Source organism: Aegilops tauschii, chromosome 2, assembly GCF_002575655.3.
Source record: "Aegilops tauschii subsp. strangulata cultivar AL8/78 chromosome 2, Aet v6.0, whole genome shotgun sequence".
NCBI classification, from domain to species: Eukaryota; Viridiplantae; Streptophyta; class Magnoliopsida; order Poales; family Poaceae; genus Aegilops; species Aegilops tauschii.
Genome location: NC_053036.3, coordinates 610,385,861 through 610,400,235, shown reverse-complemented (window position 1 = coordinate 610,400,235; position 14,375 = coordinate 610,385,861). Strand labels below are relative to the sequence as shown.

The 14,375-nt window shown below is 41.8% G+C and overlaps 1 protein-coding gene and 3 pseudogenes across 1 annotated transcript; all 4 read right to left on the bottom strand.

Annotated features, from left to right (window-relative positions):
• Positions 1-352: 352 nt before the first annotated feature.
• Positions 353-4,504, bottom strand: LOC109782262 (uncharacterized). Its single transcript, XM_020340862.4, has 11 exons — positions 4,000-4,504; positions 3,832-3,907; positions 3,343-3,428; positions 3,075-3,168; positions 2,916-2,992; positions 2,703-2,830; positions 2,216-2,287; positions 1,917-1,987; positions 1,257-1,332; positions 916-1,059; positions 353-619 (listed from the first exon to the last, which is right to left on the bottom strand). The coding sequence occupies exons 1-11, from the start codon at positions 4,330-4,332 to the stop codon at positions 577-579; spliced, it is 1,200 nt and encodes a 399-aa protein (XP_020196451.1). The 5' UTR covers positions 4,333-4,504; the 3' UTR covers positions 353-576.
• A 3,929-nt stretch (positions 4,505-8,433) lies between these two features.
• LOC109782236 (uncharacterized) lies at positions 8,434-10,938 on the bottom strand (annotated as a pseudogene).
• A 21-nt stretch (positions 10,939-10,959) lies between these two features.
• LOC109782237 (uncharacterized) lies at positions 10,960-12,339 on the bottom strand (annotated as a pseudogene).
• A 24-nt stretch (positions 12,340-12,363) lies between these two features.
• On the bottom strand, positions 12,364-14,300 carry LOC141041345 (uncharacterized; annotated as a pseudogene).
• Positions 14,301-14,375: the final 75 nt, after the last annotated feature.

The window sequence follows — 14,375 nt, the reverse complement described above, 5'->3', positions numbered from 1 at the left end:
CTCACAAGCACATCTACTATCTCCTCGCCCAGGAGATCCGGATATTCGTATTTCCGTTATTCTTTCACGCACATACACTCAATCTTATGAACACACGGCACACCCTATCTCTATGAGCACCCCACAAAATGCCATAGATTGCGACCACCGGTGCAAAGTCTAGGACTTGAACTCTGATGGACTGGTTCCACAACAAGTAACCTAACCATCAAGCTACACTTAGTTTGCTGTATTTACGTTATTCAGTCAATGGAAAGAGGTTATACCCGGTCCAAAAAAAGAAGAAGAAAAACTCCTCGCCAGGAGGCTCGAGCTAACCAACCAATGCCAAAATGCAGTTTCTGACACAGATGAGGGCAATGTCGGTTCAAGTGAATAACCGCACTACTGGGTAACTGAAGATCATGCCGTCGTATACATACATTTACTCGCACACATATTACACGCAAGTTGTCCTCAACCCTTTCATTTACATACTGTGCATCTGAACTGTACAATTTTATATATGACGTACGTATATACCAACTGATCAACCACATCTTTAACCTTGTATGATGACCTCCGTCAATGAATAGACTAATACAGGAAGGAATTCAGGGCCGCCACCACCTTCTCTGGCCTGCATAGCACGAACCGCGTCAGTGATCAGCACAACCATACAATCTAGTATAACGCGTCTAGATTAGACTAGACTGAATGTTAGCACACAGTGTATGGTACCCATGTATTGTGATTTTCAGAAACTGGGTAATAATCTACATGAATAATACTCGTGGCGCGGGTGCATCCTTTTGCACCGGGATGGTTTTGTTGTTTCCGTTCCGAAAAAGAAGTACATGAATACTGTAATAAGGTGCAGGTGGAGGAGCAGGACACAAATCGACAGAATTTACTCTGCCACACAGAAGCAATTACCAGTCCTCTTGCGGCATGTGACCAGCTCCTTCGATGGGCTTCAGTTTCACCACTGATGGATTGTTTTTCTTGAACTCCTCGGCTATTGAGAGCGGTAGGTACTTGTCCGACTCCCCCCATGCCAGCAATATTGGTTTGTCCCAGCTGCAGCAAATTGCCCAGAAGATGGTTTCAGCACAGGAGAAACGTTCGATAAGTAATTTGCCTGTCTGATAGTAATATTGGGTGCATGTGTTAAGACTTCAGAATGACTAGTGAGTGACACTAGAGCTTACTACACCAAGCCTTGCGTAGAGACACAGCCTGTCTGTTTTAATTAATTGTTTTGAGGATAAGTCTACCTGTTGGATGAAAATCCAGCCGAAATTCTGCTTAATACATCTTGAAAATTGGCCTTCCTCGCAGCTTCAAGCAATGCTACAAAAACAAAAGAAATACAAGAGTGAGATGTTAAGGTTGCCAAACAAGTCAGAACTAGTAATTTGGAAGTCTAACCAATTTTATTCAAGAAAAATGGCAAGCCAACCGAAACATTATAATATAATCAGTGTAGCATTTTCCATCGAGTGGGGTTCTATTTGATTTTTTTCCAATGAATGAAAGCACATATGCAATTGCGCGAAACAAAAATGCATAGGCAAAGAGGAAAGTACTTGGATAAGATAGTCCCAAAGAGCGAAAGTATGACTACTACCTTTCCTTGGATAAGATAGCTTTCCAGATAGCAGGATAGTTAGTCAATATGCATAGATATATCGTGAAGACAATTTCACGAGGGGAAGGCATGAGTATATATAATTATGACTTATGACGATGCATGGGTTCAGGTCATTTAAAGTTACCAAAGCATGTTAAATAATGGGTGGTATCCCATGTAAAACTTGTATTCCTTTTGTTAGCAAAACTAGATTCTCTGGTTTGGTAATTTAAATTTCTTTTCATGCCTAGAGACAATAGAAAATGAACGTAATAAAACCAGCAGACTGCGAGTAAGGACAAACCAAATCCAGGTGCACCACTTGATAGATATGGCAATCTGTATACGTCGGCCTTCTCTGACTTCAGCACGTACCTGTCAAACAAAATGGGGTTCAAATGCAAATTTCTCACCTGGAGGTACTGATGGTACACTGCTACAGAGGTACTGATGGTATGAACACAAAATAGCATCATTTGGAGAATAAACGGAAGTTGTTCTCTTGTTTCAGGCAGCATGCAGTTCCGCAGGAAACAAAGAGTGCTAGTGCTAACAAAACTGGCATGGTATAATAAACAGAGTTTCTGCGACAAGGATACATACGGGCTACCTGCTTCAATGAATCTCTCAGCCAGGATAGCATTTTGGCAGGTAAATTCGCCCACAAGTGGAAACCTGCATTAAAAAAGATTCCCTCAGTTCACATACATAAGTATAAACTTACCGGCAAGAAAAGAATATTAACTAAAATATTAGTGAAAAATAAGAAAAATTTAGGTGAAATAAACATCTATAACACCACCAGCTTGCCAAAAATATATTTTGGATTGAAAAGTGAAACCACTGGGCGCAATAGATATCATCACACTGTACGCAAAATAAGACCCAATAGATGAAAAAGTTCTGTTAAAAAACAAAAAAGATATGGCAGCAATAGAGCATATGTGTGTGTTCCAAGTCAATTTAGTTGTCGATTTGAGCTGTTTAAATGTTTGGACTCATAGTTTTGAAATCTACCGAAGCACGCTGGTTGAATTTACAACATAGAACAACTAGAATTAAGGAACAAAGAGAAGCATAAGTAGCTGACCTGAGCTGCTTAAAGACTCCAGGCACTGGGGAAGAAACAGTAAGTGGGCTGTTAAGGATTGCTACCTTAAGAAGTTTGTTCGAGTTCTTCAATGCCCATGTCAGACCATAAGAACCTACAAGAAATCCCTACAAAGAAATGAATGAAATGATTCAGACAGTCCATATGAGAACTTCCATGGCAAGGATTTTCCGAAATCTTCCAAATATGTACCTGGACAACTAAGAAGAATGGTTCAGTGATATTTAGAGTAACAAGAAGTTCATCAAATGCCTTGTGGAACTCCTCTTCTACAAATGGTAGAACATACATGCGTCTTTGGTTAGTTTTATAGACATATTTGTACCAGGAATTCCACAGACATTTCATCACCTTTGAAATCGAATCCATATCCAGGCTGTGGCATCTCACTGAACCCAAATCCTATCCAGTCAGGCGCAAAGCAATGGTAGCCAGCATCTGCCATCTAGTAAGATCAATAGCTGCTTAGAGGCTGGAATGGTTGGTTGCACCAAAAACATGCAGCTATCTTTATAAGTGACCAGTTCAAATATTATTAATGTTGTTTTTAAGCAAGGCAAAATAAGAAGGGCTAGTTGTTTCATACTACGGTATGGAATACGTGGTCAATGAAGCTAACCTGAGCCATAACCGTGCGATAACTAAATGACTGAGTTGGAGCACCGTGAAGAAACATAATAGTCCCACGCCGTGAATCAGGAGAACCTACAATCGCATTGCGAATTGTATGAAAACTAACCATTACACGAGGATTGTGTTTACAGAACATGGAACAAATATTCTGATGATCCTTATATACTGAAGAACAGAACGCAGCACACACAAAACCTGAAACATCAATTTTATAGCAGCAGCAACAAGCTTTATTTTCGTGTTTATTATCAAAAGTGAGGATACATCATATATAAATTGCAACAAAAAAGCCAACACTTGTTTCGAGAGAGTTTCAGTTCCCCAAAGGTCTGCCACACTTTTTCATAAATAAAAAATGTGGTTTTATTCTTGCAAACCAATTGGCATTCACAGTTGCACACTACGTACCCTCGTCAAACACAATGTTACCGCATGAAAGTCATCTCAGCAGCCCGAAGATGAAGAAGCAAATTACCTGTTTGCCTCACGAACCATCGAAACTCCCCAGATCTCACGCTCTTGCCGTACTCCCTCCCTTTGTCCTCCGTCCTCTGCACGCAACAATGTATGTAGGATCAGTCATCAGCAGCTAAAACGCACAGCCAGAAGGCTCAACCAAGAGGAATGGGCAGGTCGGTATTACGTAGAGCATCTGGCCGACATTGCCGTCCTGGGCGGGCGACGCTGGCAGCTGGATGGCGCTGCGGCTGGACGGGTTGTCCGTCACGAATCCGAACGGGTTGAACGCCGGATCTCCTTCCTCCTCCCCCGCTTCCGCCTTCTCGTCCTTGCTGCCGCTGCTCGCCGCGACTATCGCGCGCACGCCTCTCCGTCGCGTCCAGCCGCTCCGTGGGTCGCGCGAGGAGGGGAAGGCGACGGTGCTGCGCCTGGAGGCGGCGGGGACGGAACTGGGAGCGGGCAGGAGGGAGAGTGGAGAGGAGGCGGAGGCAGAGGTGGAGCAGGGGCAGCCGGACATGGCGGCGGCGGCGGCGGTGGCTGCTGCCTGGATCGGCGGGGGTGCCAGCGGCTGGTGGTGGAGTCCGGCGGGCAGAATGTGGCCGCGAGGCGAAATGCTTCGGTTGGCTCAGCGGCGCCGCGGCCCGCGAGCCACGGGAGCGAAGATTCTCCGGATTACCGTGGGCCCGCCTGTCGGTAGGGACCGCCCCTCCATTTCTTTTTCAAATCATAAAAATCTGACGTCAGCGTGTGCTGTCCGAACGACTGCGAGAATCTTGATGCACTGGGCCTTTCCTCTCAACCGCTCAATATCCAGCAGCAATTTCCCAGTCTACGACCACCAAACTAGTGAAAAATAGTAACGCTATTTTGAACAAGAGGGCGCCCCTACACGTCCGCCGGGCGGATGTGTTAGAAACATCCGCCGCCCGGAGAGCCGTTGGATTAGACATCTGACAGCCGTCGGATGCAACCATCACGCGCAACTGACCAAATCATTACTTCCTGCAACAGCCGTTTTGTTTCAGAAACAGAATCCCCTGTCCGCCGTCCAGGCATAGCTGCGCGCAGTGCGGCAGCAGTCCCCACCACCGCAAAATCGCTGCCGCCGGCGCGGGCCAGCTAGTCCTGCAGGGCAAAAACCTGCAACAACATGGCGCATCACATCACGAGGCAGATGCTGGGATCTGACGCGGATCAAGCTTGCCGGGGGCCGCTGCTTCGAGGACAGCCGCGGCCAACGTTCTCAGATCCGACCGCCGCCGAGGGGGTTCCTGCGCGAGATGGAGTATCATCCTGGTTCACAACCCCCTCCGGTTGTGTTTCCTGAAACAACTTCCACCATATCACATTAGGGTAGCTGGGTGAGTTCCTGACTCTGAAAAACATAAACACTTGCTTGTCTCTGAAACTCATGAAAAACCTGTGTATCCGAAACATAGATAGAATTCCTATTTGTTTCATGTGTGTGGTAGCTAGAAAATCAATTTTGTTTCATGTGCGTGAATGGAACCAAAGCACATCCCCACACACCTGTCCGCTTCTTCTATCTCTGCAACATGATCTCCTCTGTTACTTGATATTTATCAACCTATTTGATGAAGAAAGTAATATATCACTGTGATGCAATTTTGAATGTGTATGCTTATGTGAGAAAAGGCCACATTGAGTGAAGATTTTTGTGTGCAAATGAAGCTGAAAAACTGTTGATTGATGTATCTGTGTACCTGAATTTCTGAAACAACACCTTTCTATTTACATAAAAAAGCATGAGTCTTGTTTCAGGAAGCTGGGACTGAAGGGGAAGAGAGCTATGTCCAAGGGAACTTTTCTGTCGATAATCATGAATATTCAGATGGTTTGTTTCATGTTGATGACGCGATGCAAGATGATTCAGATGACGGGGATGTTTCATCGCAGCCACTACCACCCTATGTTGGCATGGTGTTTGACACAATTGAGGATGCCAAGAAATTCTACAATGACTATGCCTTCAAGTTGGGGTTCGGCACACATATATCTTCTACAAAGTACATCCAGAAGAGAGGCCAAAAACAAGAGGATGCGATAATGATCAAGAGGGTCTTTGGGTGTGTGCACGCTAGAAAGCCCGATAAACCGGAAACAAGTAGCCAGGGGAAGTTCTTGGTCCTAGTCAAAGATGTTTTGCATTCCCTGTGCTTGAGCAAAAAACATTCATAATTTCCTTTCATTGTTGCAACCTTGATGATGTATTTAGGTTCTATTTCAATTTGGAAAACGTATATTACACTAAAACAGAAAAAAGATCTCATATTTGGACTTGAGACATTGACGATAGCTCACATTTTGTCTTTTGAATTTTTTTGAGGTATGTGCCATATTTCCAGTACTACTCCAGCACGGAATGTGCTGTTTGTTATATGATTCATGCTGTACATTTTGTCCTCCTTGGCATATACATGAACCTGGCATATACATGAATGTACCGTTTGCTTCATGTTGTGACATCATGTTTTTAGTGCTCAAAAAAGCTATTCTATAGATGACTGATGATACATGATGGTTTCATTGTGCGTTCTTGCTACAACATGTTTCCCGAGAGCACATAATAATACCAGTAGGATTCATTGTTTCAGCAAAAAAATATACCAATAAGCAAGGAAACAAACTGCAAAAAAGCCAGTCATTTTCATTGCCAACTCTGCATCCATCTCTACTTCACATTGATAGCTAAGCATGGCTGATGCTCCAGCATTTTCAAGAAAAGAGAGGAAAAGGGGACATGCCCCAGCATGATACATGCTCCAGCTTGAGTTCTGCAAAAAGACAACTAGCTAGTTAACAGAAACTTGTTGTTTCAGTTACATAAAAGAATGCAGAGCACACAAGGACCTGCAAAAGCCTAAAAACTAAACTAGCAAGATCTTGTTTCGGAAACGACATCTTCTACGAGCTTCTCAACAGTTTCTGGAACTCTTCGGCTGAGTTGACTGTGTTTTGAGGATGTTTGAATAGCTTCGCCACAACGAATGTTCGGACATTGAACAACGACCTCGTGTCCCGAGCATACAAAAAAAGCAAAAATACAAAAACATCATTAGAAAGACAGGAGGGGGGGGGGATGTTGATAGGAGTCATATTCACAAAACTAGTGTTCCGAAAAACAAAAAATGTTATTTAGCTACTCCCTCCTTCCATCTATATAGGGCCTAATACGTTTTTAGAGCCTAATTTTGACCAAATGTTAGAGCAATAATATATGACATGCAACTTACACAAAGCATACCGCAAAATTCGTATGTGAAAGGAGCTTTCAATGATATAATTTTCACATTATACATCTCATGTACTATTAATCTTGTCAATAGTCAAAGGCGGTCTTGAAAAACGCATTAGGCCCTATATAAATGGAGTACTAGTGTTGCATAGCAAAAATGGTTATACCGTGTTGAATGGCTTCATCACCCTTGCTATTAGATTCTCCATGTATAGAATAACAAAGAATCCACAATCAAACCTGCCAAAAAAAGGTACACCTAAAAATGCTCCCTGAAACAAATGTAGAAAGTTGTGGACGCGCACATGAAAGAAAAGAAAAATGAAAAAGAGAATAATACGTTGTTGATTGTTGCGGTACCCCTTTGGGCTGAAACAATCGAACTTGTCAAGATCAAGCTTCCATGGGTTTCGTTCTCGGACCAGAGTTTTGAAGTTTGTTATCTGCACATTTAATATGAGAAAAAATGAAGATATAAAAATATGGCACGGTGACATCTTCTTTGATTGGCACAACATCAATTTGATACGAGAAAAAGAATGAAAATGACCAAACAAAGATGAAAAAAAGGGGTGTAGTTTTCATACCAGATTGCAACATGGGTGCTCAAGATTGCTGGCGTAGTCAGGGTCGTCGCTCCTGGAGTCAAAAAACATTGAATTGTTTTCGCATCAAGTTCGCAACAACAACTGCCCAATGTCCATCCTTGACAATGGTGAAGAAGAGCTGCAATATTAACATTTTTTTTCACAAACCCAGATGATGATGCACTAAAAGATAGCTTTGGAAAGATAGCTTATAGCATTATAAAAAATTCAGTAGCATAAAAACTATAAAAATTCATTCAGAAAGCTATGAGCTACAGAAAGCTTACCGGGCAACCGGCTGGCATCCTACGAAAGCTCTCTGGAGTCGAAGATGAGGGACTTGTTCCATCCCATATCTAACCTACGTAGTATAGTTTACTAGATACATAATAGTAATCACCAATTTTAAAGATACATGAAGCAATGCGGCTTGGAACATACTCTGTTCATCCCATATTAGTTGTCACTAAAATGGATATGCGTAGATGTATTTTAGTGTTAGATACATCCGTTTGAGCGATTACTACTATGGGACGGAGGGAGTAGTAGTGTTGAAAAACATGCTATGGGACGGAGGGAGTAGTACACATCAGGAATTCTGTTCTGTGGATATTGGGAGTAATTGGTCCAAATCGAAATAGAAACAAATATCCATGTCCTGGTATTTGCCTTGCATAATTCTGAATATACCAATCTAAGAGAAATCAATCAGAATGTTTCTTGGGACAAGGCTACGATTTCTTTAATTGGCAGGCATGCTACAGGGCCATTTTTTTTATCGAGAGTAATATGTGAAGATAGAGCTAGAGAAGCCTTCCGATCTTTCAAAACCATAACGGTTAGATTTTCCTAGGCCTTGGGTGCAACATAGGATGACACACATGACCAGGAGTATAATTGCTAGGTGGCCTCAAGTGTTGTGAATCTGCAATAACATAGAAGGTCTCAAGCCATTCGCTAAACATCCAATGTTGCTAGTATGGAGAAATACCATTATTGTTCCATAATTTGTAAGTGCCTGAAATATTCTGGTGCAAAATTTGGAGGACGATGGGAAATGAAGACTTGATCTCTTGCGCAAGGAGGATGCCGATGTAAGAAGCCTTGATATTCTCAGGCGTGAGAAAGATGTCGAGGAAATAACCTTTGACCTGGTAGTCGAGGCGGAGGTTTCCAAGCATGTAAGTCATGGCCTAGTAGTCTACGAGGACAATATGGACAATATGAGCCTTGCTCTGCTAATACCAGTGGGGCCGATGAAAATATAGGCCATCATCTACTGGTGCATGATGAGATGAACATGATATGTCATTGATCTGAAAGAAGTGGAGGATGATGTCCATGATAAGCAAGTACCAAAGGAGGACAACGAGGGAATAAGGCTTCCACGTATGTTTTCTCAATACTTATCTCTCCCTTGCATGTATTTACCAGCGATTTTTGGTTCGGTACAACAAACTGATTAATGACTCTTTGTTTGTATCAACTATTGATGTGCCTTTCCGGAAACCATATTTTTCAAGGACACTTATTATGTGCTTCTTTTCGGGACATACATGAATATTTGAACCATATTTCTCCTAGAAAGGGGATAAAAGTGTATGTTGCATTTTCCAGAGAAGCCTTCTGATATTTTAAAACCATAGCGATTGTTCCCAGACCATGGGTGCGACATGAGACTCCACACACGACCAGGAGCAGAACCGCCAGGTGGCCTCAGGTGTTGTGAATGTGCAATAATATGGTCAGTCTCAACTCATTCGCTAAACATCCAATTTTGTTGGTAAGGATAAATACCGTTGTTGTTTTCAAGATCTATTAATGACCTGAAATATTCTGGTGCAAAACTGTTAGGACGATGGGAAATGAAGCCTTGATGTCCAGTGCAAGTAGGATGCCAATGAAAGGTACCTTGATATTTTGGGGCATGAGGAGGATGTCGTGGATGTAACACTTGACATGGTAGTTCAGTTGAGGTTGCGGAGCATGTAAATCATCACCTAGTAATCCATGAGGAGGTAATGGACAATATGAGCCTTGCTCTACTAGTACAAGAGGAGTACGCCAAAAATATAGTCCATCGTCTACTCGTGCATGAAGAGAATAAACAGGTATACGATCTTTGGTCTGAAAGAAGAGAAGGATGATGTCCATGATAAGAAATTACCAGACAAGGACAACGATAGAATAAGACATACATGTATGTGTGGGCTAATATATAATACAAATTTACCATATATCACTTCTTGTGCTTCCCCATGAGTTCTCCTAGTTTCCTGTATTTTCATAATACTTATCTCTCTGTTGCATATATTTACCGGTGGTTTTTGGTCTGGTACAACTCTAACCGATTAATGAGTCTTTGTTTGTATCAACTATCGACGTGCCTTTCCATAAACCATATTTTTCAAGGACTATTATTATGTCCTTCTGTCCGGAACATATATAAATATATGAACCTTTCTATCCTACAAAGAAGAAAAAATGCATGTTACATTTTCCAGAGAAGCCTTTCAAACTTTAACCATAGCGATTGTTACCGGAACTTGGGTGCTACGTTGGACAACACACATGACCAGGAGTAGAACCGCTAGGTGGCCTCAAATGTTGTGGACCCGTAATAATATAGTCGATCTCAAGTCATTCGCTAAACATCGATTGTTGTTTGTCAAGAAAACTACCATTGTTGTTTCCATGATCTATTAAGGGCTTGAAATATAAAAAAATCCGGTGCAAAACTGGAAGGATGATGGGAAATGAAGCCTTGATCTCTTGTGCAAAGAGGATGCCAACGAAAGATGCCTTGACCTGGTAGTTCAGTTGAGGATGTCAAGCATGTAAGTTGTCACCTAGTAGTCGAGGAGGAAGATATGGTGAATATGAGCCTTGCTTTGCTAGTACAAGAGGGGGAAGCCAAAAATATAGGACATCATCTACTCGTGCATGATGAGGATGAACAAAGATCTGAAAGACTAGAAGGATGATGTCCATGATAAGCAAGTACCACATGAGGACAACAATAGAATAAGACTTACATGTATGTGGACTAACAGATAATACACACTTACCAGATATCACTTCCTGTGCTTCCACATCACTTCCCCCGGTTTCTTGTATTTTCTCAATACTTATCTCTCCCTTGCATTTGTACTTGTGAGTTTTGGTCCCGTACAACGAAACCGATTATTGGGTCTTGGTTTGTATCAACTGTTGACGTGCCTTTCCAAAAAAAATATTTGTCAATTACTATTATTGTGTCCTTCTGTCCAAGACATGCATAAATATATGAACCATATTTATCCTAGAAAGGGGACAGAGTGTATGTTACATTTTCTAGAGAAGACTTCTGTCTGTCAAAACCATAGCGATTGTTCCCATACCTTGGGGGCGACATGGGATACCACACACGACCAGGCGAAACAGCTAGGTGGCCTCAAGTGTTGAGAACCTGCAACAATATTGTTAGTCTCAAGTCATTTTCTAAACATCAAATGTTGTTGGTCGGGAGAAATACCATTGTTATTTCCATGATCTATGAAGTGTTGAAATATTCCGGTGCAAAATTGGGAGGACGATGGGAAATGAAGTTTAATCTCTTGCGCAAGGACGATGCCAATGAAAGACGCATTTACATTCGGGGGCTTGAGGAGGATGTCAAGGATGTAACCCTTGAGCTGGTAGTTTGGTTGATGATGTCGAGCATGTCATCGTCGTGTAGTAGTCCATGCGGAGGAGATGAACAATATGATCCTTGCTCTGCAAGTACCAGAAGAGGATGCAAAAAATATGGGCCATCATTTACTCATGCATGATCTGAAACAAGAGAAGGATGATGTCAATGATAAGCAAGTACCAGACGAGGACAATGATAGAATAAGACATACAATTATGTGGTCTAACAGATAATACAAACTTACCATATGTACCTTCTTGTGCTTCCACATGAGTTCCCTTGGTTTCTTGGATTGTCACAATACTTATCTCTCACTTACATTTGTTCAGTCGTGATTTTTGGTCCTATACAACGAAACCAATTATTGGGTCTTGGTTTGTATCAACTATTGATGTGCCTTTCCAAAAGCAAGCAAGTACCAAAGGAGGACAATGTTAGAATAAGACTTACAATTATGTGGTCTAACAGATAATACAAACTTACCACACACACACACAAACACACACACATGTATATATATATATATATATATATATATATATATATATATATATATATATATATATATATATATATATATATATATCACTTCTTGTGCTTCCACATGACTTCCCCCGGTTTCTTGTTTTGTCACCATACTTATCTCTCACTTGCTTGTGTTAAATGGTGATTTTTGGTTCCGTACAACTGTTGGCGTGCCTTTCCAAAGGGAATGTTTTTTGAGGACTGTTATTATGTCCTTCTCTCCGGGACATACATAAGTATATGACCCATTTTTCTCCTAGAAAGGGGGAAAAGTGTATGTTCTATTTTCCGGAGAAGCCTTCCGATCTTTCAAAAACATAGCAATTGTTGACCCTGGGTGCGACATGAAACACAACTCACGATGAGGAGTAGAACCACTAGCTGGACTCAAGTGTTGTGAAGTTGCTATAATATAGTTGGTCTCAAGTCATTCGCTAAACATCCAATGTTGTTGGTCAGGACAAATACCGTTGTTGTTTCCATGATCTATTAAGGGCATAAATTATTCTAGTGCAAAACTGGGAGCACGATGGAAAATGAAGCCTTTATCTCCCGCGCAAGGAGGATGCCAATGAGATTTGCCTTGACATTCTGGGCATGGCGAATGTCGAGGATGTACCCCTTCACCTTGTAGTTCAGTTGAGGATGACAAACATGTAGGTTGTCACCTAATTGTCTAGGAGGAGGTTATGTACTAAGGCTTTCTCCACAAGTACTAGTGGGGGACGCTAAAAGTATAGGCCATCGTCTACTCATGCATAAAGAGGATGAACATCATATTATCGTTGATCTAAAAGAAGACAAGGTTGATGTCCACGATAAGCAAGTACCAGAGGAGGAAGACAATAGAATAAGACTTACTAACAGATAATACAAACTTACCTTATATCACTTCTTGTGCTTTCACATGAGTTCCCCCGGTATATTGTATTGTCACAATACTTATCTCTCCCTTGCATGTGTTTAGCAGTGATTTTTGGTCCCATACAACAAATTGGATTATTGAGTCTTGGTTTGTATCGATTGTTGACGTTCCTTTCCAAAACCCATGTTTTATAGGACTATTATTATGTCTTTCTATCCGAGACATACATAAATATATGAACCACTTTTCTCCTAGAAAGGGGGAGAAGTGTATGTTTCATTTTCCAGAGAAAGCCTTCCGAACTTTCAAAACCATAGCGATTGTTCCTCGACCTTGGGTGCAATATGGGACACAACCGATGACCAGGAGTAGAACCGCTAGGTGGCCTCAAGTGTTGTGAACCTGCAATAATATAGTCGGTCTCAAGCCTTTCGCTAAACATCAAATGTCATTGGTCAGGAGAAATACCGTGGTTGTTTCCATGATTTATAAAGGCTTGAAATATTCTGGTGCAAAATTAGGAGGGCTATGGGAAATCAAGCCTTGCTCTCCTGCGCAAGAAGGATGCCAATGAAAGACGCCATGACATTCTGGTGCATGAGAAGGATGTCGAGGATGTAACCCTTGACCTGGTAGTTTGGTTGAGGATGTCGAGCATGTAATCGTCACCTAATACTCCATGAGGACGATATGAACAATATGATTCTCGCTCTGCTAGTACCAGAGGAGGACGCCAGAAATATAGGCCATCCTCTACTGTGGATGAAGAGGATGAAGAGGGTATAATGATTGATCTGAAACAAGAGAAGGATGATGTCAATGATAAGCAAGTACCAGAGGAGCACAACGATAGAATACGACTTGGTCTAACAGATAATACAAACTTACCATATGTTCCTTCTTGTGCTTCCACATGAGTTCCCTTGTTTTCTTGTATTGTGACAATACTTATCTCTCACGTGCATGTGTTTAGTGGTGATTTTTGGTCCCGTACAACGAAATCGATTATTCGGTCTTGGTTTGCATCAACTATTGATGTGCCTTTCCAAAAGCAAGCAAGTACCAAAGGAGGACAACCATAGAATAAGACTTACAATTATGTGCTCTAACAAATAATACAAACTTACACACACACACACACACACATATAGCACTTCGTGTGCTTCCACATGACTTCCCCCGGTTTCTTGTTTTGTCACCATACTTATATCTCACTTGCTTGTGTTTAATGGTGATTTTTGGTCCCCGACAGCCGTTCTCGTGGCGGTTTTATCTGCCGGGAGAACCACTATCCCGACAGTTCGTCGGCCCTTTAAAGAGCCTTCTCCCGGCAATTTTTCTGTCCTTACATCAGTGTTGTGGTGTAGTGGATTATTGGGTCTTGGTTTGTGTCAAATGTTGGCATGCCTTTCCAAAGGGAATATTTTTCGAGGACTGTTATTATGTCCTTCTCTCCGGGACATACATAAGTATATGACCCATTTTCCTCCTAGAAAGGGGGAAAAGTGTATGTTCTATTTTCCAGAGAAGCCTTCCGATCTTTCAAAACCATATCAATTGTTGACCCTGGGTGAGACATGAAACACAACTCACGATAAGGAGTAGAACCACTAGCTGGACTCAAGTGTTGTGAAGCTGCTATAATATAGTCGGT

Coding starts and splice junctions, on each gene's coding strand:
- LOC109782262 (XM_020340862.4), bottom strand. CDS start 4,332: ATGTCCGGCTGCCCCTGCTCCACCTCTGCCTCCGCCTCCTCTCCACTC. Junction 1,060..1,256: donor GCTGGATTTTCATCCAACAG/GTAGACTTATCC, acceptor AATTTGCTGCAG/CTGGGACAAACCAATATTGC. Junction 620..915: donor CACATGCCGCAAGAGGACTG/GTAATTGCTTCT, acceptor CGTGCTATGCAG/GCCAGAGAAGGTGGTGGCGG.